This window comes from Miniopterus schreibersii (assembly GCF_964146895.1).
Source record: "Miniopterus schreibersii genome assembly, chromosome: 2".
In the NCBI taxonomy this organism is placed as follows: Eukaryota; Metazoa; Chordata; class Mammalia; order Chiroptera; family Miniopteridae; genus Miniopterus; species Miniopterus schreibersii.
In genome coordinates, this window is record NC_138102.1 from 130,605,781 (window position 1) to 130,633,490 (window position 27,710).

The 27,710-nt window shown below is 43.5% G+C and overlaps 1 protein-coding gene across 5 annotated transcripts in view; it reads left to right on the top strand.

The window, feature by feature from the left end:
* GRIP1 (glutamate receptor interacting protein 1) overlaps positions 1–27,710 on the top strand; it is a 608,331-nt gene that overhangs the window by 351,849 nt on the left and 228,772 nt on the right. For 2 of the 5 annotated variants that reach the window (XM_081128664.1, XM_081128665.1), the window contains exon 1: positions 15,675–15,948. The exons of the other annotated variants lie outside the window; for them this stretch is intronic. In XM_081128664.1, coding sequence (XP_080984790.1) covers positions 15,717–15,948 — 232 coding nt within the window. In that variant the 5' untranslated portion in view covers positions 15,675–15,716. Of the gene's footprint in view, positions 1–15,674; positions 15,949–27,710 lie in introns of those variants that run through there. 5 annotated transcript variants of the gene reach the window in all.

Consider the following 27,710-nt stretch of genomic DNA (forward strand, 5'->3'; position numbering starts at 1 on the left):
CTGCTTCTGTAAGTTGCATTGCGGCAAAGGCCTTCAGTAGATGCCGTTTCCATTTCATTCCACCACCTTCAGTAAGCTCCGTCCCCAAGGAGCTCCTTACAGGACCATCCTGCTCATTTGGTACCGTTAGCACCCTGCCCAGGGCTCGAAACGTTTTCTGTCAGACGGGTTACAGCACATGGTAGCCGTTTGGCGTAGAATCACCTCCCGCATCCCTAGCAGAGCCTTGCAGATTTATGCCCGTGGATCGATCCCATTAGCGGTGGAGATGGGCCAGAGCCAAGAGGAGGCGTAGAGCCAGCCGCCGACAAGGAGGCAGAACCTCCTCCCCGCGTGCGGCGCGGGCCCGCGCTGCGTGTGCCAACCTGGGGCTAATCGGCCCGTTTTCAGAACAGGTGTTCTCTGTCCCGCATGCTGTGGCCGAGAGCAGAGGGGAAGAGTTTGCCACCTGGTCAGAATTTGTAGAAGCAGATGCTGTAAAGAAACAGCTTCGGTTGCAGGCCGCGTCAGCAGTCTAGGGGTGCTCGGAGCAAAGTGCCTTCCCTTCTACGAGCAAGGCTTCTCTTCACAGATCCCCCGCCCGTCTGCACCCCGAGGGGCACAGCCTGCTCTAGAGCCAGGGTCCTTTACCCAGCTCGTTTCTCCTGTTGAGAATCTCACACACCTGCAGTGGGAGCCCGGTGGTCCATATCATGTAGGAACAGATGATTTGGAAGAGAGGGGAAAAAAGCCTTTCCTTATTTTTAAAAGAGTTGCTTTTCTTTTATGATATTAAAACAACAGCAGCACCCCAGAAAGGTGTCAGATAAGGTACCAAGTAGAAGGTCCCTATTAGACATGCCCTCAGCTTGGGGCTGGTTCTGCCCTAAGCTGGGTATTTCCTGATCACTGGGATGCCCAGTATGGTCATCCAGGAATTGGTATCTAGCTCTTAGGATGTGGAAGCATCTCATTCACAGTACTTATGATTTTATACCTAGAAAACTGAGATGGCAGTATATTAAGGCTGAGAGAGAACATTAGACCACAGGGAATAACAGTTAATATCACTACCAATATAAACAACAATTAATCCTACTGTATGTCAAGCCCTGTGCCAAATACTTTACATACAATTTATTTTTATTATTATTATTTTATTATTTTAAAATATATCTTTATTGATTTCAGAGAGAGGGAAGGAGAGAGAGAGAGATAGAAACATCAATGATGAGAGAGTCATTGATCGGCTGCCTCCTGCACACCCCCGACTGGGGATTGAGCCCACAACCCGGGCATGTGCCCTGACCGGGACTCAAACCCCAATCGCCTGGATCTTAGGTCGATCCTCAACCGCTGAGCCACGCCCGGCTGGGCTACATACAATTTAACACTATCCTTAACACTAGATATTTTTATTGTCTTCATTGACAGTTAAAGAAACCAATGCTAGTGGATGGTGATAATATCATATAATTTACTATGTGTTAGCACTGTGCCCATCTGCCAAGATCTTGTCAGAATCTTGATTTAAACCCTGATTTTTATCCCTACAAAACCAAAACTTCTTGGAGGAGTGTGGATAAGGGACATGTGGAAGCTCTGTTCTATTTTTGCAGCTTCTCATAAAGCGTAAAGTAGTTCCAAAGAGAAAGTTCTGTAAAAATTCAAACAACAAAGCTTGTAAGGCCTGCTCTGTGCTGCATGGTCCAGATAGCAGCCTCCTGTGGTGAGGGTCAGGCGGGCCCGGGTGCTGACCCTCCTGTCCTGCTGGGAGCTGTGCAGCCCCGCGCTGTGCAAGGACCCTGGGCCTAGGGTCCGCCAGTCTCCTCTCAGACATAAGGAATATATGTAGTTAGTGTAGCACTTTTCGCCCAGCAGATGGCAGTAAACTGTTTTGAGGAAGAGAGGCCTGTTTCTTTTTTTTTTGGAACAGAACTTTAAATTTTAATTTTCACTTACAGTTTACATTCAATATTATTTAGTATTAGTTTCAGGTGTACAGCATAGCAGTTAGACAATCATATTCTTCACAAAGTATTGCCCCTGATATTTCCAGTACCCACCTGGCACCATACATAGTTATTAGAATATTATTAACTGTATTTCTTAGGCTAGACTTTACATCCCCATGACTATTCTGTAACTACCAATCTGTACTTCTCAATCCCTTCAACCTTATCATCCAGCCCCCCACCCCCTCCCCTCTGGCAACCTTCAGACTGTTCTCCGTGCCTATGGGATGCCTTTTTCTAATGCTCAAAATGGTCCTGTCCAGGCTGGCAGTGACCCTGGCAGTGAGATGTGGAGTAAAGGGGATAGAGTTGAGGAGTGTTTGGGAGGTGAAGTGAGAGAGCAAGCCCATATAATATTTTTATTTTAAAGATGTCAAATTTGACTGAAACTAAATCAATCACTAAACGTATCACCAGTTCAAAACATTGAATCTTCCTAGGCATAGTCCTTCAGTTTATGACTCTGCAGAGCTTACCTCATTTCAATCATGCTCTCCCCTTACAGCAGTGTGGATATAATAGTAAGCTGAGGAAGACTGAGGATTATTGGAATTCTCTTGTTCATGAATAAACCCTTAAAGCTGGGAGTGTTTCCATGAGTGGGCTTTAGGGGTCCATGATCCCCTGGAATTATCATGTACTGTGAACATACGTATTTGTGTGCATTTTACTGAGGAGAGTTTCCAGGTCTCAGGTGGGATCAGGGCCATAAAAAACACATTCTTTCTGAAATCATATCAGCCAAAAAGGCATAGAATAATTTAAAGGCAGGGGGCTGCAAACCTATGTGCCTACAAAGGTCAGGCAGGTTACACAGTGAATAAAATAAACCTGGTGGGGACTGGGGTGAGCTGCATAATGTGAGCCCCAAATATCAGAAGAGGCAGGCTTTGCTCGGTCCCCCGAGAGCTGCCGTGCAGGAGTGCGGGCCCAGGGTGGGATGACCTCTGGATTTTTTTATGAGAGGCTACAAATCCATAATTATAAATGAGCTGCAGAAATGTCTGAGGTGTACAACCAATTTATAACATTTCTGAACAGCTCAGTCAAAACGAACAAACCTACAGTTCACGTGTGACCTAGGAGCTGCCAGCCTGCCAGCCTGAGTTAAGACATCGGCCTCTGATGAATAAACTCGAGTCCTGGCTCCCTTAGTGGGGTGGGGAGACATACCATGTGAGGGGATACTAATACTACTACTGATTCCTGTTATTATTATAATAACAACACTTAAGGGCTAACACTCCAGCACGCACTATGTACCAAAGACTATTCTAAATACTTTATTGACAATAACTCCTTTAACCATCTCTGCAACCCAGTGAGGTAAGTTACTACTGGTTTTACAAACACTTCTGTAGCACTTAGTGTATTTCAGGTACTGTCCTAGAGGCTCCGGGCACAAGTCTTAACTCATTTAATCCTTGTAACCATCCTCTGAGGAGCTAGGGAAACTGAGGCACCGGGGTGTTTAATAACTTCCCCTAGCCCATCCCGTAGATCTGTAGTGCCAGAGCCTGCACTCTTAACCGTGGGGCTGCTCTGATTGCCTTTGCCCTGGGTCCCGGCCACTCTTCAGACACCTCTCAGCGGTCCCAGACACACCCGCACGTTGCAGGGCTCCTGACAGGCTGCAGCCAGCCCCAGGTCTTCTGTGAACTCCATGTCATCTTCATGCGTCGCCAGAGATGCTTTATGCAATCTTCGGGGTTTTTTCATCTCCTCTGAAATGAGCAGGTTGTAAATCCTTTGCTAGATGAGATTTGCAAATAATAGTGATAGATGGCCTTCTCTTTTGCCTCTCGACAACTTTGGCCCCTACTGTCATCGCAGCAGTCAAAGGAGGTTCGTTAGAATAATAAGAAAAGGACAGCTTGGTGCTAGTGCCCCCCTCAAATTCCCGTCCATCTGCCCCGCCTCCGAGGAGTGAGGCTTCCTAAAGGTTTGCACAAAAGAAGCTCGTGGCATACGCGCGAAATTACAGCTGTAATGACCGAGAATTGACTCGGTCTGCAGCAGGGACGTGGAGCCTGCGTCTGACGAATGAAGATGGGGTGACCCCACGGGGGCCTGCGGTGATTTCGGAAACGCACTTGCTTACAGTTCTGCCTGTTGGTGCCCATGCTGGAACCCAGGCCCTGCTGAGAGACGGATGATGGAAAACTGAAGGAGGGAGGGAGGGGAAGGACGGGGATTTACTCCGAAGCTGTCGTATGCCATGAATCCTATCAAATGGGTCTCTAATTTCCTATTTAGAAGATGCTCCGTGCAGGGGAAAGGTAGACTTGGCTGGTATTTCACAGCTGTGCGTTTCCATCAGCTCACCGGTTGTGCTGCGGCCCGTAAGCGTAACCGGGTCTTGGCGGTTGGTGCGCGGCTGTTAGCACAGGCTCCTGCAAAATATTTCATACTCCCTTTGATCAATGAAGCTCCTGTCCTTCCCTTCCCAAACACAGAGAGAGGATCTGCGGGAGACCTCTCTTCCTGGGGACTAGTTTTAATGTCAGTCCTGAAAATGAAAATTAGATAGGAAGCTTAAAGGAAGGTAGCTATGGAATAATAAATAAAAATGCCAGTAAAGAGAGCTCTTTTATTGACCATTGGGACTTGCAACCAGAAATATGGGAGAATTAGTGAGCAAGGGCATTCTGAGGACAGTGTAGAATTCCAGGCTGGGTAATACAACCAACCAGGAAAACCAGGCAGAGATCTACTTATACAACAGAAAAGGTAAACGGTGTTGGTTCCAACTACCTTTTGAAAGTGTATGTCTTTTATTAGTATCCTGTAAAAAGTGGAAAGTAAACTTTTCTCCATTTTACTTTTAATTAAATGTTTTGACTTTTCTTCTTGCTTTGTGGAAGGAAAATCTGTATGGAAGAAAAATCTTTTCCCCATGTACCTCATGTGTGAAGCTAGTTTCTCGTTGTCTCTCCGGATATTTTTAGGAGCTCTCTGTGGCCCAACTGGTCTGGGTATATTTGGAATATGTTGGCTCTTGAAGTACTTCTGCTGCATTTTCTGAAGCCGGGGTATTTCTAAAACTTTCTAAGAAAACTCCCGAGAGACTGGGATCAGACAGCCAAGATGTATGCTTGGGGAGAGGCAGAAGGCAGAAGGAAGCCTCTGGGAGCACAGAGAGGACTCAGAATTGGGGAGGCTGACTAGACGTGACCTTGCTTCCTGGAGCTCGCATCGCCAAGGTCCTCCAGGTGTCCTGCAGCATCCTGCCTACTCGGGTACCCTCACACTGTTCCAGAATGCTTTATGCCAGACACATGCAGCACCTACCCCCAGCTCTTGGTTAGTATAATGCTTCCTCAAATAACCTTTTATTCAGCTTCTTTATGAGCACAGGGAAGGGACTAGGGAAGAAAAGGTGCAGAGGTAGTGAAGACCTCCTGCAAGTGAACGCTGCAAGTGAAAGCAGGACTCGGTGCTTGGGCTGAGGGGCCCCATTAGTGCTGCTCCTAGGCACCCACGTCTGAGAGCCCCAGCTCTTTTGTGACTAGCCCTTGGCCCTTTATATCCCAATGTTTATTGGCTATTCACTTGGAAATAGCACATTGTTCTTCAGTCCTTTCCTCTTATGCCTCATTCATTCATTCATGCATGCATGCAAGAAAAAATGAGTAAGAGCCTCTTGTTCTCAAGTTCTAGGCCCTGAGACCCCAAGAATGAAAAGACTGCCTGTGCCCTCCAGAAGCTTTCAGGCCCCTGGAGACTTGACTGTCGTTGCTCCAACGTGCAGTGGGCAAATAGTGGAAGGAACTCCCTCAACTAAAAAAAATGGGATAATAGTAGTTCCTCCTGCCTAGTTTCTGTGAGGATTCGATGAAACTCAGACAGACCATGCCCAGTGCACAGCTCCTTGTAAGTACTAGCCATGATGATGATGATGACGATGACAACAGTAGTGATGGAAAAGATGACAAAAGTCATCATGACCAATACCTAATGGGTCCCATGAATTCTAGCCAGAACACAGCTTCTCCCGACTGCCTTCCCACCTTTCCTTGACTCTGGCTCCCTTCCCCTGCACCCTTGTTTCTTGGTGACTCTACCTGTGTGCCTGTCACTGGATACTCAGGTAAGCCTTCCCATTGCTGCCAACACAGGCTTTGTCATAAGCCATACAAGAACTTTAAGCCCCCCCCCCCCGCAAGTTCATCTTCCCTGTCCTATATTGGGAAGCTGGACCAAGGTCTCCAGGCCACGGGCCTCAGTTTGGTCCCTGGTCACTTCAGCCAGCCTGCCTGAGCCCTGCAGTCCCATTTCCCATCCTTTGCTGCCCTCTAGTCACTACTCGGCCCATTGCGCAACCAGAACACAAAACCAACACCATTCTTGCTGGATCTCAGGGGGCCCATGTAATGGGATCTTAAAGAAGATGCCTGAGGAGAGAAAGAGACCCAATTTAGAATGTCCCTCTACATTGTGTTTTCTTTTGTCCCCTCCTTTTTGTACTCCCTTCATCTTAAAGAGCCCTTTCCCCCTTTAGGCATTAGTAGAGAGTAGTTTCCTGTATTAGAGGAAAATAAAAGAAACACCTTGACTTTTTTTTTTTAGTCATTGATCAGTGATTAAAAGTGTTTGTTTTGCTAAGCATCCCCAAGGAGCCCTTTAATGTTATTTTTATGGGGAAAATGAAAAATAATGGACACTATTTTTTCTTAAGTGAGAGAGAAGGGCCCTTCTGGGGTGTTGTAATGAGCTTAGGCAGACAGGATACGGTTAGCAGAAACCTGTGGGATTTGATAAAATGAGAAGCACAGAAGGAGCGAGGCCTAGCTCTCTTTGTGTCTGAGTCTGTACTTATATACCTGTATTGTAAGGGGGGTGGACTCTGGACCTCCCGATAGTTTTTTTCAGCACACACATACAAGCACGCACTTGCACATATAAGTCGGTATATATATATACATATATACTTGCACAAATACATATATATACATATATTTGAATATCATGATCTTCATAAACCCCTATACTCCTTGTAGGGCGCTTTAAAATTAATGAAGTGCTTTCCCATTCATTACCTCACTTGCTTACCACAGCAACCCTGTAAGATGGGTGAATTCAGTATTGTAATAGAATGGCTGACCTGTGAAGGATTTTAGACAGGCAACCTCCTATTCTACAGATCAAGATCTAAAGCTTAGAAAGGGTATTTAGTCAAGGTTCTTCTGATCGCAAGCAACAGAAACCCAACTCAAAACAGGTTAGCAAAAGGGGGACCATATTGACAAATATAACTGAGAAGTGCAGGGTATTAGTAGGGTTTCAGGAATGGATGGATCCACATGTCCCAACGACATGTCCAGGATCTGGCACTCTCCATCTCCCGACTCCCCTTGCCTCAGTCTTGGCATGGTTAAAAGGCGACTTCTCTTAAAGTGGTAATAGGGTGGCAGGTCCAGGCTCATAAACCTACCGTTCCTGGTGGAACAAGAATATCTACTTTACAGTAGTTCTAACAGTAGTTCTTTACAGTAGTCCTGGGATTGCAGCTCCTCAGGCCAGCTTATATAACTGCCTGTTTCTGGACCGATCCATGTGGCTAAAGGGATGGTAATGCTCCACTTGGTCAGACCTAACACCCGCCTGGAGGGACACTGGAAGGAGCGGCTGGCCCACCCACACCACATGGACTGAGAGTGGGTCCTCAAAAGAAAATCAAGGTGTTATTAGTCTTTTATTATTAGTTAAAGGGAAGGAGGCCTCGATGCTATGTACTCAGAAACAATGTATAAATTTAAATGGCGCTTTGTGTGAAGCAATCCCATAGTTTGTTGGCTGGATTCTGGATCATGTGTATAGCGTCCTGAGTTGAAACTTACCCCACTGGTATACGTCTCCCACAAAGAGACTGGATCTTTCCCACCTTTGCAGCTGCAGGGCCCATGTGGTTAAATGACGTAAGGGAGGTTCTCAGGAACTTGTACCCAAGATCAAACAGCCAATCTGAACGTCAACCTGAGGCTTCCGTCTCCTTAGGACATCTTTCAGTTCTGCCATTTTACTTCCGTATTGTACTTTCCACTATCATTTCAGTGTTATGTCATGAAAATATTCTAGTGAGCAGTGACATTTGCCACCCAACTGTCTGTGGTTTTTCATGTTGCTTGAAGCAGTGGTTTGTCCATTTCATTGTTATCAGATATGATAATTATATCAAGACTTAACTCTCCCCTCATTTAAATTCTTTAGATATTTATATGTCTCTAGAATATGTTAAGGTATTGTCAATTCAATTTTATTTGAATGAGTAAGGTGTCTTGGAATGGAGAAGGCTGTGTTGTAGTTGCTTGGTTTTAATGCATGTGTTCTTACTATGGGAAGCTTAACTCTTATATCCACAAAATCAAAGCTGTCAACATAGCAGCTGGAACAGTAACAAGGTCAGGTTGAAGGTTAACTGATATGGTACAAAGCCCTGTTGAAGATGGAATTGCCAAGTTTTTTAGCGGTGGGTTACAGGATATAGAAACTTTTAAAAACAGACCCATCGGCTATTTTGTTAGATCAGAATGCAGCCATCGGTGAGTGTATGGAGGAACTATGAGGATGAGTGTGTGTGGGCTACTTTCTTCATTCACAGAGCCAAGCCAAAGAGAGAATTTCTTTTAATTTTTGCATCTTTTCCCTTGCCTTTTCCTTTGTTGCTCTTGCTGCCTTTGACTCCCATGAAAAACTAGCTGGGCTGTGTGTTTCTTCATATTACTTGGGGAACAACAGGGTCCTTATGAATCATCTTGTCAGAAGCACCAGGAATAAATCTGAGGTGTGCTCTAGAAAGGCGGGCACCTGGCACATCTCTCTCTCTCTCTTTTTTTTCTTTCCCCTCCACAAACAGGCAGTCTTTAAGAAACATGTGATTTGGAAGAATTTTTCTTAAAGTGGCAGAGCTGCTTTTTTTTAAACAGTAATTTGCTAAGTTCATTTTTTTGTAGAAGAGCGTTAGAAATAGTATTGCTTATAAAGGTAGTCCACTGGAAGGGAAACCCCCAAATTGTATTTATTCAACCAAAAAATATTGAACATGTCCTAGGTGTAGTTCTAGACAGTGAACAAAATAGAGAAAAGATCTTGTCCTCATTTAAGAAAACAATGTTCCAGGGGTTGGGGGAGGCAGAAAATAAACAACTAAAATAATGTGTCAGGTGATCTAGGAAAAGATAAAGTAGAAAAAGGCAATGGGATGGGTATGGAGGGGATACTGGAAAGAGCCACTTCATCCAGCCACCTTTTAGGAATCTAATTTCTTCACTGGACCTGACCTGGTTGCTGTGCACATGCTCCCACTCCTTAGGGTGGGGCTTTGGGATAAATTGTGTTTCTTGCCTTCTCAGTGGCACATAGACCCCTGGACACATCCTGGGGATGTGGAAAATTAACGTTCCTTTAAGCCAGCTTTAGTCTGTGCTTCTACAGGTGGTCTTTTAAAAATTTTAATAACTAAAGAACCTCTCCAATAGGATGGCCCACTTTTCTTAATTCTTCAAATACTGTACTTACCTGCAAATTGTTGGTGACAAGTATTTGACATAACTTGGGGCTGTATGTTGTACTAATGCATGATATTATTTATCTGAAAGAATCCTTTAATTTAGCCCCCAAAATAACAAAATTTGACTTGCACTAAAGTGTGAAGAGTTGCCCGGCCGGGCGTGTCGACCTAGGATCCAGGCGATCAGGGATCGAGTCCCCGTCAGGGCACATGCCCGGGTTGTGGGCTCGATCCCCAGTCGGGGGTGTTCAGGAGGCAGCCGGTCAATGACTCTCTCATCACTGATGTTTCTATCTCTCTCTCTCCCTCTCCTTTCCTCTCTCTGAAATCAATAAAGATATATTATAAAAAAATAAAATAAAATGTGAAGAGTTATGCTGTACTATAGAACTACTCAAATATTGATTAAAAAAATGTTTTTTTAAGTATTGGCCACTGATTCTGGAATGAATTAGCTGGTATACCCAGCATGAGGCCCAGTGGCCCAGTGCCCCAGTGTCTAGAACAAATGAATAAATGTTTGTAAGAGAAAACTCCTGTGTGCAATGGCCATGCAGGTTTAGACTAGGATGCAGAGGGTCAGAATGGGATTGTTGATGTGGTTTTATGGTGGACTTGAAAGGAATGAACTGCTGAAGAAGAGGGTGATGATGCCAGTGAGTTCATAGAGGAGGAACAGGCATCCTATTGGGCATAAAATGAGGAACTGGAATAGATTTGGTTTAAGGCTAGTTTGAGATGGTCGTGAAGGATGCCCACAAGTATGGGAATCAAGGATGAGAGAAGATGGTTTGGAATGACAGTGAAATTGGGTTGGATGTCAAGATTTAGGAGTCAAAGCAGGGAGGTGACTGCTAGAGCCCTGGGAGTAGATAAAATGCTGTTGAAGGAGGCCAAGCAGTGGGAACAGAACCTGGGGGAATTCCATCATTTAGGAGCAGGAGAAAGGAGAGGCCTGAGAGCAGGAACAAGTTTCAGAAGTGGAGGGGGAGTGATCACTTCATTCATTGCCATCATTTTCACCATTTTGCAAATAAAGAACAGAGATGTTAACAAACTTGCTCAAAGGTGTACATGCATTTAGTGGTAAAAACAGGATTCAAAACCAATCAATTTGATTCTAAAGCTTGGGTTTTTGGCCATGACACCATCTTTTCTCTATATAATGCCTCAGTAAATAGTTACATTTAACCTGGGCTTTTAGGGAGATGATTTCTGTTTTCTCTTGCACTGCATTTCTCATTTTCCACGTATTCTATTCTTTAACATTTTCCACCAGATACTCTTAGCGGAGACATTTCTAAGGTCATTCCTGGCCTTCTCATGTTGCATGGAGGCAACCTTCTTCCATTGGAGCCCCTTCTGGATGTGAATAAGCCAGTAACACACAGAGTACACTATCCCCACCCTTTTTAGTCGCAACACACCAGAGGCCCAGAGCCGCTAAGTGCTTTTTAATCACCCCAGATTTGCAAGAGTATGTCCTAATGACACTTCCTAAAGGGCATCATTACATCTACAAAAATGTTTTCTCTTACAATATTCGTAGAAAACGCCTAATAAATCCTGTCTTGGGCAATTACACCCAATCTCCACACCCTGAGAACCTCTGTTAGTAAATTAGGTCTTGCTTTTCCTGCTCCTTGTAGGAGCCCCTCAGCGGCAGCGTGGCAGTGACAGGTTCTCTTTGGAACACGATCCTAATGTTTGGGCTCACGTTGACACACTCAAGTGAATTAAGTTGCAGATGGAGGCCTCAAGGATTATAATGTGTTTGAGACTCATAGTTGCTCTTAGCATCTTTGGAAAGGAAACTAAAAATGGCCAATTATTGTAAGCTAAGGATTAAGTCAATAAAATTGTCTATAAAGAGTTGAAAAGGGGTGCAGGTCACATTTTTAAGACCTCTATGAACATTGTATTCTAAAGTACCCCAAAGCCCCGGCTGGTGTGGCTCAGTTGGTTGGAGCGCTGTCCCATACACCAAAAGGTCGCGGTTTGATCCCCAGTCAGGGTACATGCCTCAGTTTCGGGTTCTGTCCCCAGTGGGGGCATGTACGGGAGGCAACTGATCCTTGTTTCTCTCTCACATTGATGTTTCTCTCTCTGTCCCCCTGTCCCTTCCTCTCTCTCTAAAATCAATGGAAACATATCCTTGGGGGTAAGGATTAAAAATAAATAAAATAAAATACCCCAAAGATTTGGGCTATGCCGAACAGTTATTACCTATGAGGGAGGAAGTCAGTATATGTAATACTAGCCAATTCAGGATGTCCTGTGTTGTTTAAATAATGACTTAAACACATTTTGTTTTGTTGTTTTTTTTATAAATTCCCTAGGTGTAGATATAGATATGGCAGTGAACTTGTGGTTTATGATGATTCCTTCTTGTTAAGAACCAGAAGAATCTGTGAACAGTAGTGTTTATTGGGGGTGGAGATGTTATGTGGAGGAATGGATACAATGGGGGGAAATCAAGGAGATGAGAAAACGTTAGCAGACTAAGATCATTTGTGTGTGTTTGGCAGAAGGTTGTTCCCAGGTGCTGGTGGTGCTGCAAATGGTCTTGATCTGTGGACACAGACAACAGTGTGGTGACGGTCAGAGGGAAGGGGCGGGGCTGGTAAAGGGAAGTGGAAATGGGGGCGTCTGTAAAGTGTCAACGATAAATCAAAAAATAATAAAATAAAATAAATAAAATAAAATAAAATAAATAAAATAAAATAAAGTAAAATAAAAAAATAAAATAAAGAAAATATATTGGAATCCTTGAGCAAATTTAAAGAGTTTTTTGGACCACATTCCCAGCCCCTTTCCTATGATGAAATTAGCACCACCTTGTCATTGACAGTGATTTTCAAAGTATTTAAAACAAGCGTGACAGAGATACAACCAGTCAGGATGGACAAGCTGCCCAGTCAGGATGGACTCCTGTGGCAAAAGCGTGGGGCATGGTGGCCTGGCACCTGGAGGTGCCTGTCTTAACCGCCTCCTGGGCCTGGTTCGTTCTGGTCACTGGTCCTGGACGCCTTCGCTGTGCTTCAGAAGGGCAGGGACCTGTGTGGCGAGGAGGGTAGGTCGAAGTGATTGACTACATTGCCTCCTACCATAAAGTATAACCCCACCTAAAGGTTACTGGTTAATTGGATTTTTTTTGTGTGTGTAGTAAAAATGATGTTTTCTAGGGCTGGAAAAAGAACACTGTAAAAACAGAGTAGAAAGAATATTCAGCCGGGGTGCGGAGCCCTGGGCTCCCTCCTGCTCTTTGTCAATTACTAGCTGAGTGACTTTGATGGAAAATGCTCTCTCTAGAACCAGAGTCCTTATCTGAGACAAAACCCGTAACAGAGTGTCCCCAATGATACACGATGTGTGAAAGTGCTTTGTAAAAATTCATTAGATTCTATATAAACGCAGTATACTTGTATTGTACCTTAGGAAAATGAATATTTTAAAGAAACCCTGAAGTAAGAAATATCATTTTAAGAGAATAATCAGTCCTGAATCAAGCAAGTCCATGTTTTTATATATTGGGATTTAAAAAGGCAAACCTCATGAACTAGCTTTTCTGCAGATCACTTTGGTGCTTAACCAGGCATATATTTTGTACCATTTTGACTGCTTTCTATCTCCATAGTGTCCATTGGGTGACTCTCAAAGAGCATGTGTAAAGTTCGAGTTATCTACACAGCAAAGCCACCATACTTAACACCATTGATGGTAGGGTCCCGAAGACTCATGCTTACAGCAATCTGGTGGCTGAGAAATGAAGGTCACTCTGTGCACTGGTGGCTTATGTAAAGAGACATGGTCCAGCTCTTCCAGTTGCTTTGCCCACTTGGGACCTCTGTCCTACAGGTTAGTAATTTTTGAGATAGAAAACCAAGCACATCTGGAAGGCATTTTGCCAGCACTTCCAGGATCTGAGGCGAGGCTCGACTTAGGTGAAGGAAGGAGGAAGGGCTGAGGGTAAGAACGGAGCTGGGAATCGCTCCCAGGGAAATCTCTGAGGACTGGAGTGGTCACAAATGGAAGGGGTGGGAACGCACGGCAGAGTCTTCCATTTCCTGGGAAAGGGATACTTCAGGGTGGCTCTATTTCTATAAGATTCCTGGAGCTGAGCCTGAGCTGGCTAATAGGATGTATATGGATTGGCAGCCACAATATCCAAAGAGAAAAAAAGATCCCTTCATTTGAGCCCCCAGAAGCCTTTCAAAGGGCTCCAGGATGAGTTTTTTTCTCCTGCCAGGAAAATAGGACAGTTTAGTCGTTCTGAAGATCTTTCTTAGGACCAGCAATCTTTAAGAAAATTGAGCCTGAGCCTTCTAGTCAAATGGGAAATATGTGATCATTTTAGCCTTAAGGAAGACGCAAATTAGATCTGAGTGGGCATAATAGCAGGAGGGCAAGAGATTTCTGTACGATTTTGAGTTTTATTTGAATAGACATTATTATAATGGGCTGGAGTGCTGATGTTCCGTGGGCAAGATTTTACTAATGCTGTTTGGCGGCTGCATATTCTGAGTGTCTGGATGTAAAGAAAGATGTTAAACTGGGGGAAGGATCTTTTAAAGAGCTAACTACCAATATTTATCTCACTTTAGCTAATAACCCAGTTCTCTAGCACTAAAGGTACATTTTCTTTTAGAGCAAAAAATATCAAGGGGGCTAAAGCAGTACCAAGGATGACCTAACAGGGATGAAAATGGGATGGGTTGAAATTCAAAACATATTAAGGCTAATTGGAACAATGATAAAAATTTGATTCTGCAATACAATCCATTTAATTTACTTTCCTATTGATCAGTGGTGGCTGACTGCTTTAGCTAGGCCGTCCTTGGTGAGGGAATTTGGTTCTTTTCAAAACCCTTCAAAGTAAATGCTTACAGTGCTCAGCTATTTTTCACACAGAAGTTATTTTTTTTTAATGCACCCAAAATAGCATATGCATTTCAGTATCAGTGGGTTCAAATTGTTTGACTTAATGTGGAATTTATGAATGAAAAGGAGAAAGACCTATCACTAAATTTGGAATATTGGAAGTTATTTTAGAAACCAGCTTGAAAGGTTTTTGTGCAGAGTAAAGAATAAGACTGTGTGAATAATTCATATGGTCCTGGAAATATTGATCAAATAGTTTGGACAGCGATATAGCTTTTCATTTTGACTAATTGATTTTTTTAAAGTTCCTGACCAACTGTATTTTTTTTTTTTTTTTGGTTTTCTGAATATTTATGTTAACTCTTGTGGGAGATCCTTGGCTTTTGATTAAAATTCCATACCAAATGTTAGTTTGTATTGACTGTATAGTGAGTAGGCTGGTGCTGGCAGATGAAGAAACGTGCTCCCCCTTCTTGTCGTTTTGTGAATGGATTGTGAAGGGTTTGTTAATTTGCTCTTTACTCCGCTGGAGCAGATACTCACAGATATGTGCTGTGTCGCAAGACTTCCATTTGCACAATGAGAAGAATGCTTTGGGGGAGGGCTTGGGAAGTAGAATCGGAAGGTCCATTACCCATATAAACACTTAGCTTCGTTTGCTTTTATTCCCAGTCTCTTTGGAAACAGTCTTGACTGTGTAGCTTTCCAGCCAAGTCCTTTTTGGGAAAGGGTGATTAAAGGGGCCGGGACTCCTTCGGCCCCATGGTCTGCCTGCCTGAGCCCTTTCCTTAGTGCTTCTTGCACTTCTTCTCTAAACCTAGACTGCCTTGACCCTCCGAGATTTATAAAGCACCACACACGTCTGCTTCGCTGACACTATCATAAGGCCAGTTCCCTTACAGAGGTAAAAATATTCTCTACTGAATCCCACAGATAAACTGCCTCCTTCCTTTGCCTTCCTTTTTTGTTATCAAAAGAACATAGGATATGGCACACACATTTTACACACGTTCGTTCCCAAAGTAAGAGGGCAAGCATTTTACTTGTATTTTTAGTTCAGTGAGACACATGAAGCACAGGGATGGGCTTGCTGCTGAGATGGGGGCGGGGAGGGGGCAGCTGAACTGGCTGGAATAATAGCCCTTTGCCTAGAACTGGCTGCACCGCTGGGTGCTTAGTGCTAGATTTATGGACCGGCTCCTCTCCCGGCGCTGTCCCTGCTGCCTGCGATTTGGTGCTTTGTTGCTATCGAGACAGCCTCACTTTCTAAGCCGTCGTGGTGGTGGTGCAGGGGGAGGAGGCTGTGGCGGGCAGGGTGGCAGTAGTAGTGAATGACACGGCTCTGCCAGATGACATGCAGCGGACCTCTGCATCAGCCAAGAGGAATTAAGCTTTGTCACTCCCCGCTGGGACCACCTCTCCCCGGGTATGTGCGCCAGGAATTCCTAGGCTGCCGCGGCGGCCAGCAGAGCAGAGCCCGGGCGCCCCGGGCCACGCAGGCGGCCAGGATGATCGCTGTCTCTTTCAAATGCCGCTGTCAGATCCTGAGGCGACTCTCCAAAGGTACGGTGCTCTCCTCACTCCCCGGGCGGCCGGTCGCCTGCAAACACAGTTTAATGGTTTTTACTTTCAAATATGACCGTCTTCTCAATTTACTCTCAGGCAACAAAGAACTCAGTGAAATAGGTCTAGATCTACATGCATGTGCAGGGGGACTCGGCTTCGCTTTCCGTCCTCACAGCCCGGTTGTGTTCATGCTGAAATCATGAACCCGGCTTGTGTGTGTTTTTGGGGGGGGGGGTTTCTTAACGACTTTATTCATTGCTGAAAAGGGTCCGGTGCTGAAGTTATTATGGGGAACCATCGTTCTGTTTGCTGATTAACTGGTCAAGAGGCGTCAAGCCTGTGTCACTGTCCTTTCCCTGATACACTTACTAATTGCCACTGGCAGCCTCAGGACCCGCACAGCCCGTGAAGCCACAGAAATATTGTTTATCCTATTAATGCCCAGCATCTTGTGAGCTTTTCCCCAGGACGGCTTTAATTTTTTTTAGGTGTTAGAATTGCATGTTCAGAAATGTAATTTGAAATGCTTTAATTCTAGGTGATATTCGAAGTTTATTTGAAAGTAAAAATTATTGCTCTGTGTCTTATCATCAAGAATTACTGGGTTGAGATTGCCTCTCTTAGAATTCTAAAATATTAATTCAGTCTCTCTAATGTTGAAAATGTGTTTTTCTGTGAAATCACTCCACCCATGCCATCTCATCTACTTTGTGTGCATTCCATTCCAAAGTTAGTGAATGGTGGCTTTAAACACCTTGCCTTAGGTACGTATAGATATGTGATCCCTCTTGCCTTATTTTCTCTCAATAGAATTTTCTTTAGAGAGAATGCATTATTTTAAAAAAACAAAACTTTACTCCTGGTAAAACTATGTAGCTGAAAATGCTTTTTTGTTTATTTGTTTGTTTGTTTGTTTGTTTTTTAACCCATAACATACAGCACTGTCAAGTAATTAATGGGTGTAATTATGCACTAGAAGCTCTGAACCTATAAATATGTTGATGGATGCTATTGCTATCAGTTTAGCTTGACATATCAGAGTTCTTTGATCACCAGCAGTGCAGCTAAAAATGCAATTAATATTTTATTTGGCAGAAGAATGAGCACAAAGCAAATAGTGAGAAATAGATCTTGAGTCAGTAACAGGAAAGAGAATAAATACTATAGTCCAACTGACCGAATGCATTTGCAAGTTGTTTGGATAAAGCAAGTCCTTTAAAAGGTACTTTGGGAGGAATGTAGAAAACACAATCCATTTCAAATTAAGCTGCTAGCATGAGGTAGTAGTAAATACTGTTTTGACTTTATCCTATGAAATTGGTACAAATGTATAATTTCTGTTTATGAATTGCTGTTAAAAGACTTTATGTGATGGTTTTGGCTAAGCCTTTTAAAGCTCTCTTATTCTAAAAAGTTCTTTTCTAATCTGATTTTAGCATTTACTTATCTTGATGCTGAGAAGTTGATGCTTGTTTTATATTATAATCATGAAACAATCAGTGTCTTCTGTTCATGTCTATCAGACATTCTCTTATAAATCCTACATACTAGAATGAGAGTGAACCCAAGCAATTTTAGTTCTTACAAGTATTTTAAAGCTTTTTCCAGTTTTCTGAGTCTTATGAAAGCCTCCATCTCATGCCATGAGAAGAGATTGATATGTTTACTAAGATAGTTGTTAAAAATCGAGATCAGCCCTGACTGATGTCACTCTGTTGGTTGGAGCATCCTCCTGTGCACCAGAAGACCATGGGTTCAATTCCTGGCCAGGGCACATGCCCAACTTGCAGGTTTGATACCCAATTGGGGTGCGTATGGGAGGCAACCTGTCGATGTTTCTCTCACATCAATGTCTGTCTGTCTGTCTGTCTGTCTCTCTCTCTCTCTCTCCTGTCCTCCTCTAAAATCAATTAATTTTTTTTTTTAAATCTAGACCTATGAGGAAAGTATTGATACCTTCTTTGTAGTTGATATCCCCCCCCCTTTTTCCCCCATAATCTTTATATCCGCTCTTTTCTATTTGGTATTTAGCTGAAGACTGCCAGTTGATAACTAAAATAAAATCTCTCCATGGAATCAGTTTGCTGTAATTTGGCTCGTTCGTGTGCTTGACTGGATGTTCAAATGGAACACCTACCTTGCCATCCCCTGTCCAACAGTGTTCAAGTCCCACAAGTGCTACCTGTTGCCCTGAAATGGATGCATGAGTTCCAGCACCTCACCCTTCCCCAGGGTGCTGTTTTTCTTAGGCTGTAATACTGACACCGAGAAATGTATGTATCTTAAATGCCCCTTCTTTGGGGGGGAGAGGTAGCATGGATATGCACGTGGATAAAATTTCTGTCCCATCCTTCCTACCCACACAACTCCCACACCCCACCCTCAACCCCCAAGCATAACATATTTCTTTATTCTCATGAGGGCTGCACCTAATACGCCGCCTCCAGATATTTACTCCAGTGCCCTGCGCATAGTAGGTGCTCAGTAGCTGTCTGTTGAAATGAACTGGATTCGTGTTTGTTGAGAGCAGTAGACTTGAATTTCCTGTGAGCTCTTAGCAAATGCTTACAGTTCTTTACTAGATCCCTTGTGGCTAGAATCTTACCCGGGTCATAGAAGGTGGAAAGATTTGCCTCATGTTTCTGAGACTAACTTGCTATTTGTGGTTGATGTCACCCACAAGAAAAAGCAGTATGGCAATCACACTATCTTTTTAATTCTCTTAAGGGGAAAAAGGGTGTAATTAAAGGGAAACTATTTTCTATACACACATTCTTAGTATTTTACTTGCTTTTTAGATTTCTTTATTCATCTATTGTCCATTTAACAAATATCTATTGAGTACTAGAATCCTGGGCTGGGACATTTACAGGGGTAATCAGCATTTTTTAACCTGGAGAGTATTACGCTAAGTGAAATAAGCTAGTCGGAGAAAGACGAGTACCGTCTGATTTCACTTATATGTGGAATCTCATGAACAAAATAACAAACAAAATAGAAACAGACTCATAGATACAGAAAACAGACTGACAGCTGTCAGAGGGGAAGAGAGTTGGGGGGCTGGGTGAAAAAGGTGAAGGGATTAAGGGGGGAAAAAGTCAGAGACACAGACAACAGTGTGGTGATTGCCAGAGGGAAAGTGGGCGGGGAGGTAGAAGAGGGTATAGGGGGGAATAAATGGGGATGGAAAGAGACTTGACTTTGGGGGGATGGTGAACACACAAGACAATATACAGATGATGTGTTACAGAATTGCACATCTGAAACCTATACAATTTTATCAACCAATGTCACCCCAATAAATTTAATAAAAAAGAATAAATAAATTATTTGGGAAGTAATTTTAAAATATCTATAAAATTTATATTTTATAGACAAATCCTTGGATCACCCCACAGAGAAGCATGGCCCACAGTAATACGGCAGGACTTATATTAGGTGAACTTCACACGTCCCCAGACTTAGGAATGGAGTCGTTTTTCTCATTAAGTATTCAAACAACTATTTCTATTTGTTTGCCTTATTGGCCCCCTACAAACAAAACAAGTAAATAACCTTTTGCTTGTTATTAAAACAAAAACAAGAAAGTAACCTTTACTCAGAAGGCCTGTCTCTGCCATTAAGACAGGAACTTTGGGCCCAGCCGGGCGTGGCTCAGCAGTTGAGCGTTGACCTGGGATCCAGGCCATCAGGGTTCGGTTCCCGTTCAGGGCACATGCCCGGGTTGCGGGCTCCATCCCCAGTCGGGGGCATGCAGGAGGCAGCCGATCAATGACTCTCTCATCATTGATGTTTCTATATCTCTCTCTCCTTCTCCTTTCCTCTCTCTGAAATCAATAAAGATATATTTAAAAAAAAAAAAAAAAAAGAGAGAGAGACAGGAACTTTGGGCCACCAACAGACCCAGACTGTCGAAAGTATGCTTTTACTTCTAATACCGAAATCTAGAGAACAGATGCTGTCCTCTGCCGCTGTTCTTCCTCCCTTCCTCCAGAATGAGACTGTCTACTGATTACCTAGCGTTGGAGCCAAATCCAAAAATAACATTTTCCCATCTTTCCAGCCACATCGGACAAAGGAATTTTCTTGAGCAAGTAAAGCCAGGCTTCTTGGCACCTACCTTCACAGCGGCCTACCTCCCCGAGAGTCCTGCTTTGTCTGCCACGGTCTGCGGTATCTCAGGAGACGTGAGCGTGTCCTTTGAAAAGGGAATATATTTTCATGCTTTTACAGGCTCTGTGCTTTCTCTTGTCATGGTGGTGTCATCTCTTTTTCCTTGAGATTGTTGTTTGGCTTCATATGCAAAGAATCATTTTCTGTTGTAATAACTGGTGTTATTCTGCTTTCTCAGGTGCAGCTGTTTTTAGTTCAAAGATCTGAACTTTTTCATGCTCCACGGGCAATGGCATTTTCCTTTCACCAGCCTTATTCTGTCTGCCAAAGTCAACATCAGTCAATAAATATTTACTCACATTCCACAGAGACGGTGGCTCTGGTGACCTTTTGGTTTTTGTCCCCATGCACTTTATCTCCCTCCTCTCTACCTACTCAAAACTCATGTCCAAAAACGTCTGTCTTCATTCTAGTACAGATTTCAAAGTTGTTTATTATAACTGGCCTCACTGTCATTTTATTTTCTACTTGGCTTCTCATCTTGTCTCTTTCTAAACACACAAATGGCCTACAACAGAATTAGCTCTCCCTGCCCCTTTCCATCAGCTTACTACTGGCAGCCCTGTTGACCTGGGTCCCAGTGGGGTATCTGAGCTAGATGTTTGTGGCTGACATCCAGCAGCTCCCTGCTGTGCATTCCTTCTTTCTCTGTGTCTCTCTTTCTCCTGGATTTCTCCTCCCAACCTCGAGATCCTTCCTTCTGTTCCTCTGTCTGGACATTCAGGGGCATTACGTAGCCACTGGCGCTGAGCAGGTTTAAAAGGCTTTGTTCTGATCAGAACCACGTGCTCTTCCTTGCATCTTTGCTTCTCACACGTCCCTGTTCATGGACTCATCATGCTTGAAAGAGAAGGTCAGGCATTAATCTAGGATTTGCCTCCTGAGAGAACTGAAACTCAACCATCTTAGACAGCCAGCAATCTCAATCTTAATTCTCTCCAACACGGACGATCTCACAATGTGTCTGATAACCTTTCAAAGGATTGTTCAAGTGACCTCTGAATCCCTTTAAACTCTTTGACGCTCATCTAATGTTTAATTTTTTTTCTATTCAGAAATTCATTTTCTACATATAATCTCAATCAACTTCAACAGTGCATTCATATTTTTTGCCTTAGTGGAAGAAGAAAAATATTTCCTATCCCTTCCCTTCTGCAACAGTCTTTCAATCCAAAAAATTTTGTATCAGTCGTTGAGTTGAATGCCATCATTCTGAAAACAATGGCTCCCCTTCCAATAACCTCGGATTTTCTGCTTAGGTCCCTCTGCGCTTTGCCATCCGTCTGAGCCTAGTCTAGTCGCAGGGCTCCTCCAGCATTCCGGGCTAAGGGCCCCTCACCCACCCCGTGATACGGCTCAGAAGCGATTATCGCCTGGGTTGACAGTGCTCTCTCTCTGCTGGACCTCGTTTCTCCCGTCTCCCCACCCTCATTTCTTCTGCTGACCCACGCTGGCCTCCTCTGTCAGATCCTGCCATCTGGAACAGCTTGACTGCATCTCTCCCCTCATTAACTTTCTGTCTCTTTTCAAATGTTACCTGAAAACAAAGCCTTTCTTTTTCGCCTGTACTTCTTAATCTCGTCCCATCAAAGCTTGTTTATCATTCCAGCCTATAAACTGTAAAAAATACCAGGCACTTACAGGTTGGAGTGTGATCTATTGCTAGGACATGGGGCATATATCCCTCACAAACAGAGACCCCGCTTGAGTAGGAGAATTCTGAAACTGGATCCCAGGCAGGTCTCGGCGTCATCCCACAAGTCCTGGTGGTGACCGTGAGGGATTTCTTGCCGAGCACCTAGTCCAGGGCTTTGGACAGTGTGGGGTTTATATTGGACAGTGGCTTGGACCATGTTACTCCTGATGGCCTGAAGCTTCTCTTTTGTAAAACTGGCTAGCCTTACCATAGTCGCAGGTTTAGTCTCCCCAACCCCCATCTTCTGGATGGGAATTGCATGTTAGAAATCCTTTACCTCCTTCCAGAGGCACCCATCCTTCTGATGGGGTGTTTGGCTATCCCTTATATAACCTTCTATGAACGAGAAGTTCATATACTTCTGATATGACAGTGGCTGAGCAGGAAGGAAAAGCTGGTTTATTACTGGGAAAAGAGAGGCCAACTTAGGATAGGCATTCCAGTGTATTAACCTGTACACTCTGGAAAAATGAGACAGTGTTTCATTTTTTGCCACTGCTTTTCCTAGGAGAAGGGGATGGGAATCGTAGACCTGCCCACCTAGAATATTACAGAGAACTCAACCAAGGCAATGGATCACTAATCCTTCGGCATCCCATACGGTACTGGGGAAATAGAGTTGACTTGGATGTGAGATGCCTGATCCAGTCTCAGCTCTTTTGCGTTTTACCTGTGTGGCAGAAAAAAAGAACTGAGCCTCGAATCTCAGGTTTCTCATCTATAAATTAAAAATAATTTGTGAAAACTTTCATATGATTTTATGTTCATGTTAGCTATAAGAAGATAGTTTGATTTTAATTTTCTACTGTGATTGATTGACATTTTTTTTTTTTTATCTTAGCAAAGTCCCTTTATCCTGGCAGGGACATATTTTTGGTAATTTCCCACTATTTTAGAGAAGGTGAAATACAGTATTCTGGTAATTTCTAGGAATATAAGGGAGCAGTCAGTTTAGATCCTTCTTTCTGTTTTTCTCTCTTTTACGTAGTCTCTTGGCATTATTTTGCCCATATACCTGAGAATTATATGTAAAACTAAAGTTAATAATCTCTGCCTTATTAAATCTACAGAAGAAAATACTTTGTGCAAAATTTCTTTTGTAATTGCTTTATTAAAGTTTCAATATCATATGTATTCCAAAAAAATAAACCATGCCTCAGATGTTTATTACATTTATCTTCACCTTTCAGATGCAAAGAGGGACTTTGACCTTGTCTTTACTTTATAAAAGCAAAAAAAACAAAATGCTTTCATGTTTCTTAGGCATTGGTAGCCACCTAAATTCAGACAAAGCTTCTTGGGCTATTAGAAAATGGGGGGAAAGCTGCTTATTACTAATTCGTATTAGATTATTAAATAGCTGAATGTATGACAAAGCACAGTAATTAAAATTTGGACTAAGAAAAGTTTCTGTGTGATTTTAAAACAAAGATGAATTAGGAGTAAAGGTAAAACCTAACGTTGCTGAAGATACGCTGCCAGTGTTACAATGGAGACCACTTATTCCATGTGCCGTTTAGTAACAGTTGAAGATATACTGTTATACAATATATATGTTTGCCTACATTTTCCTCTTAAAATTATACCCATTTTGCATGTGAGCACACACTTGTCACAGGGAAATGTTGCTCTGTAGTATGCCCTTGTTGGATTACCACACTTCACATGTCTGCCTTGCTTGTTTTCATATATTCACTCTAATAGAGGATGATTTTGACTATCTTAAAGAAATTTGTGTTTTAAATTGTTGCCTTATATATTTTCCCTTTAGTATCTCCTGACATATATTTCCAGAGAATTGTCTTTAGGATGTGTATCTGACACATTTTCTCAAAGGCTTTTCTAAACTAATGAAGGTGATGAAAGAAATTTAGTGAGGGAAGCAGCCTTTGGATGCTGTAATATCCAAAAAGCAAAGCAAGGATGGCATTTCCAGCCGGGGAGAGAGAGCAGCCTTCAGTAAGAAAGAGAGCGAGAAAGAAACAGCCATTTGGTTTTGTAAGTGGGTCACTGCTGACCTTCGAGAGAACAGCTTCAGCGGGGGAGCGACGTCCACAACCAGGTTAGAAGGGGCTTAGGCACCCAGAGGCCGAGAGCACCGCCCACCCTTCTAAGGTGGGCAGCAGCCTCAGGAGTGGGGGGTATGGCCCAAGGGAACAGGGAAGGGAATTGAGGGATGGGAGAGATCTGAGCATTTTCTTAGATCTGGAGGAAGGAGCCGGCAGAGAGGTGAGCTGTAAGATGCGCACCAGGGCAGGGTGATTCCTAGAGCGGGGCAGGCTGGGTGAAAGGCCCGAGGACGGCGTGCTGATGGAGGATGCTGGTGCACCCAGCCTGGGCCCAAGAGAGGAACACCTCTGTCACACAGGTGGGAGAGCACAGGAAGGACTGTAAGGTAGACATTAAGTAAATTAACCTAACTTGACTTCGTTAGTAAATTAGAAGGAGATTCTAAAACTCATATTCTCAGGAGCTCCTAATCCAGGGGTTTCTAAATTTTCTCTGTATTGGATCACCTGGGGACCTTAAAAAAATAATGGCACTCGTGGCAACCCCAGAGATAGTGACTAAATTGACTGGGGGTGTGGTCTATGCTTTGGAATTTTAAAAAAATTCCCCAGGTGATTCTGTTGTGCAGATGAATTTGGCAGCTTCATAGAGATGCCACACTGGGCCTTTGGACTTGTTTCAACCAGACACAGGCCCAGGAATTCGATTCAATTGCTGGGAGGGAGAAATGGAGCAGATTAGCCTTCCTGTGGCTTTGAAGGCCAACCCCATCTGAAAATGGAAATGGAGCCAAAAGAAAGAGACATCAGGTCCCAGTGTCATCACTTGAGCCTCTGGACAAGAACTGCCTTTAAGTGAGCTCTAGGCCCTACCCCTGGATTTCTTCAGTTATATTAGCTAATAACTTCCCCCAACATTTAAGCTAATTAAAGCCAGGTTTCCTATCAGCTGCAGTCAAAAGAAGCCACAAATGGTTATAACACATTTAGTGTACACATTTTCATAGAGCTTTTAAGGTATAGTTTAAAAATGACATTTGACTCAACCTCTTGTGGACCCTTAAATCTCTCACATTGCACAGAACACGAGGACAGCCTCAACTAATCCTGGTCCCCCAACTCTGTGTTGAGTGGTGAACGTCACTGCTAATGTAGAATTTCCTTCGGGTCATTCTGTTTAGTGGACCATTGACCTGCCACCCCCACACCCCTGCCCTCTTGGCCGTCGCATCATCATAGACTAGAAGGAATGTCGAGATAGAGATGGAATGTCTTATTTCCATGTGATTTTCCTGTCCTTAATATTCCAGGAGCCAAGGGCTCCTCCCTTTCCCCTCCTGCCTGAGCAGAAGGTGCTCATTTAAAGAGAGCATAGTGACAAAGCAGAGCTATAAAGTCTTGCTGCTGGGCTACATGGAGTGCAGCTTCTCTGGGCATCATCAGTTCTTCTCCTCACTCCCTCTTTCCTTCTTTTATTACCTTTCCTTTCCAATTCTTTTTTTCTTTATTTAATGTATCTATTGATTTCAGAGAGAGGAAAGGAGAGGGAGAGGGAGAGAGATAGAAACATCAATGATGAGAGAGTCATTGATCAGCCGCCTCCTGCACGTCCCCAACTGGGGATTGAGCCCGCAACCCAGCCATGTGCCCTCACCGGGAATCGAACCCCAGTCACCTGGATCCTAGGTCGATGCTCAACTGCTGAGCCACGCCCAGCCGGGCTCCTTTCCAGTTCTAACTGGCATAGTCTGACTGACGGTGAACAATTCCACCCGCATTTGTATCCTGCAGGAAGCGTGTCTCCCCAGCTTCCAGTTAGGACTAGCTGCATGCTGGAGCCAGCTTGTACTCGCTTAAAAGAGCCAAGAGTTCAATTTTCAGGAGTTTGTGAGTCAGCTGTTAAACACATCTATTATTAAACTTTTTTGTATATAAACTTACAATTAAATAAATTATATTAAAAACAAAGGTAAAGCTCAAAATTCTTTACTTCCAAATTATTACTTAATTATTCTTTTACTCCATTTGATTGTCTGTACTGCTGAGGTCTGCTGTACCAAGCGGTGTGCTACTGCACATCTCTTACAAATTCCACATTCAGTGACATCACGTTAATAGCTTGAAATTGGATATCATCTGAGTATTTACACCATGGAAATTGGCAAATGCTAAAATCAGGGTTTCTCCCTAAGCCTCTGAAAGTCAATTGTTAATCATTTACCAACTTACCACTGACTGGATACCTCTGCTCTATTTATTCATAAAACCTGTGCAGGTGTCTTTCCTTTTGCTCTCTAAATGAAAGGGTAACTGTCTCCTTATCTGTATACAACCGTGGGACTATGAATTCCTTCAAACTAGTACGTATCCCTTACTTATTATTATGTCACCAGCAAGTACACAGAATTTGGTGCAAAGAAAATGCAATGTGGAATGGATAGTGTTAATTCCTAAACGTCTCTGGGTTAATCAATCTCACATGTTCCCTGTGGATTTGGAATGTTTCAGACAACGCCTTCTCTTTTACCAGAACTCTTCATTTTTGAAAGTATTCTTTCAGGTTTTCATATCACAAGAGGAAGCCCTAGGACTTTTCCAAGGCACTTCAGCATCCTCTAACACCTGCTGGTTTCCCAGGTTGCCCTTTAACAAGAGGGGTGTTCCATGCCCTCCCCCTCCCCTCCTCCTCCTGAAGTCTGCTCAGTGCAGTCTGCAGGAAGACCCTGGCAGGGGGCCAGGAACAGCACCCGGAGCTTGGAGGCTGAAGGGCAAACTGTAGTTAGATTCTGCATGACAAAGTTCCCAGTGGAATTCAATCTGAACAATATCTGGGACCCCACCGAGTTTCTGATTGAGTTGAGTCTTTCCCATTCTAAGTGACCAAATACAGATCAAAAATGAATTTCTTTTATTGCCTTTGTTTTCTAAATGGTTTGTTGGTCAGTTTGGTTCATGTGCTGTGAAGATTAATTTATAAAGTCTCAGATCAAGACAGTTTCCAGTAGTAATGATTCCTAATGATGTTTTGTGTAGGTGATATTTGTTTGTTTTAAGTGTATGCCTCCAAAATGTTAAAATCTGTATAAGGATTAGGGCTCAGGGCACACTGTCCAAAAACTTTTTCCTCGACTACATCCCACATGTCAGCATGAATGTAAAAATGGGCAGTTCCAAAAGTGGGAGGAGCAGATTTCAAGAGACGAGAGGTGTTCAGAAATTTCTGAAAGATGGAAAGTAGATAAACCAAAGCAGACATTACAGTTCAGAGAAAATACCAAAAAAAAGTGTAGGGGCCAGGGAGTGGTACTTTCTGGCAGTGGAGCCACAGACAGACTCCAAACGGTGTCAGTTTGGGAAATCAGAACGAAGAGAATGGATAATGCGGCAATGTTTTGAAGGCTGCAGCAGCTGGAAAAGTCAAACTGGCTCCCTTTTTTTTTTCTCTTAATCCTCACTGAAGGATATGCTTATTGACTTTTTTTAAGAGAGAGAAAAAAACATTGATGTGAAAGAGAAACATCAATCTGTTGCCTCCTTTACTTGCCCTGCCCGGGGATCGAACCCACAACCCTTTGGTGCACGAGATGATGCTCCAACCAACTGAACCACCCGGCCAGGGCAGCCTGCCTCTCTTTTAATCACCCTCCATTATAGTATTGTTTCCTAATCTAAAACCAGAAAGCGAATCTTTGAAGAAACTCATGGATTTGCAGAGATGATGACCCTCAGAGTAAGGCCGTGCCCACGCTGGCGTGAAATGAGGAGGCCAGGCGGGTGTAACGTGCCCGCGGGCCTCGCTGTCTGTGCTCGATGCAGGGCGCTCACGTGAAGCCCGCCAGGCGTCATGCCCTGTCGTTCTGAAGAGAGGTGGGTTGAGAAAA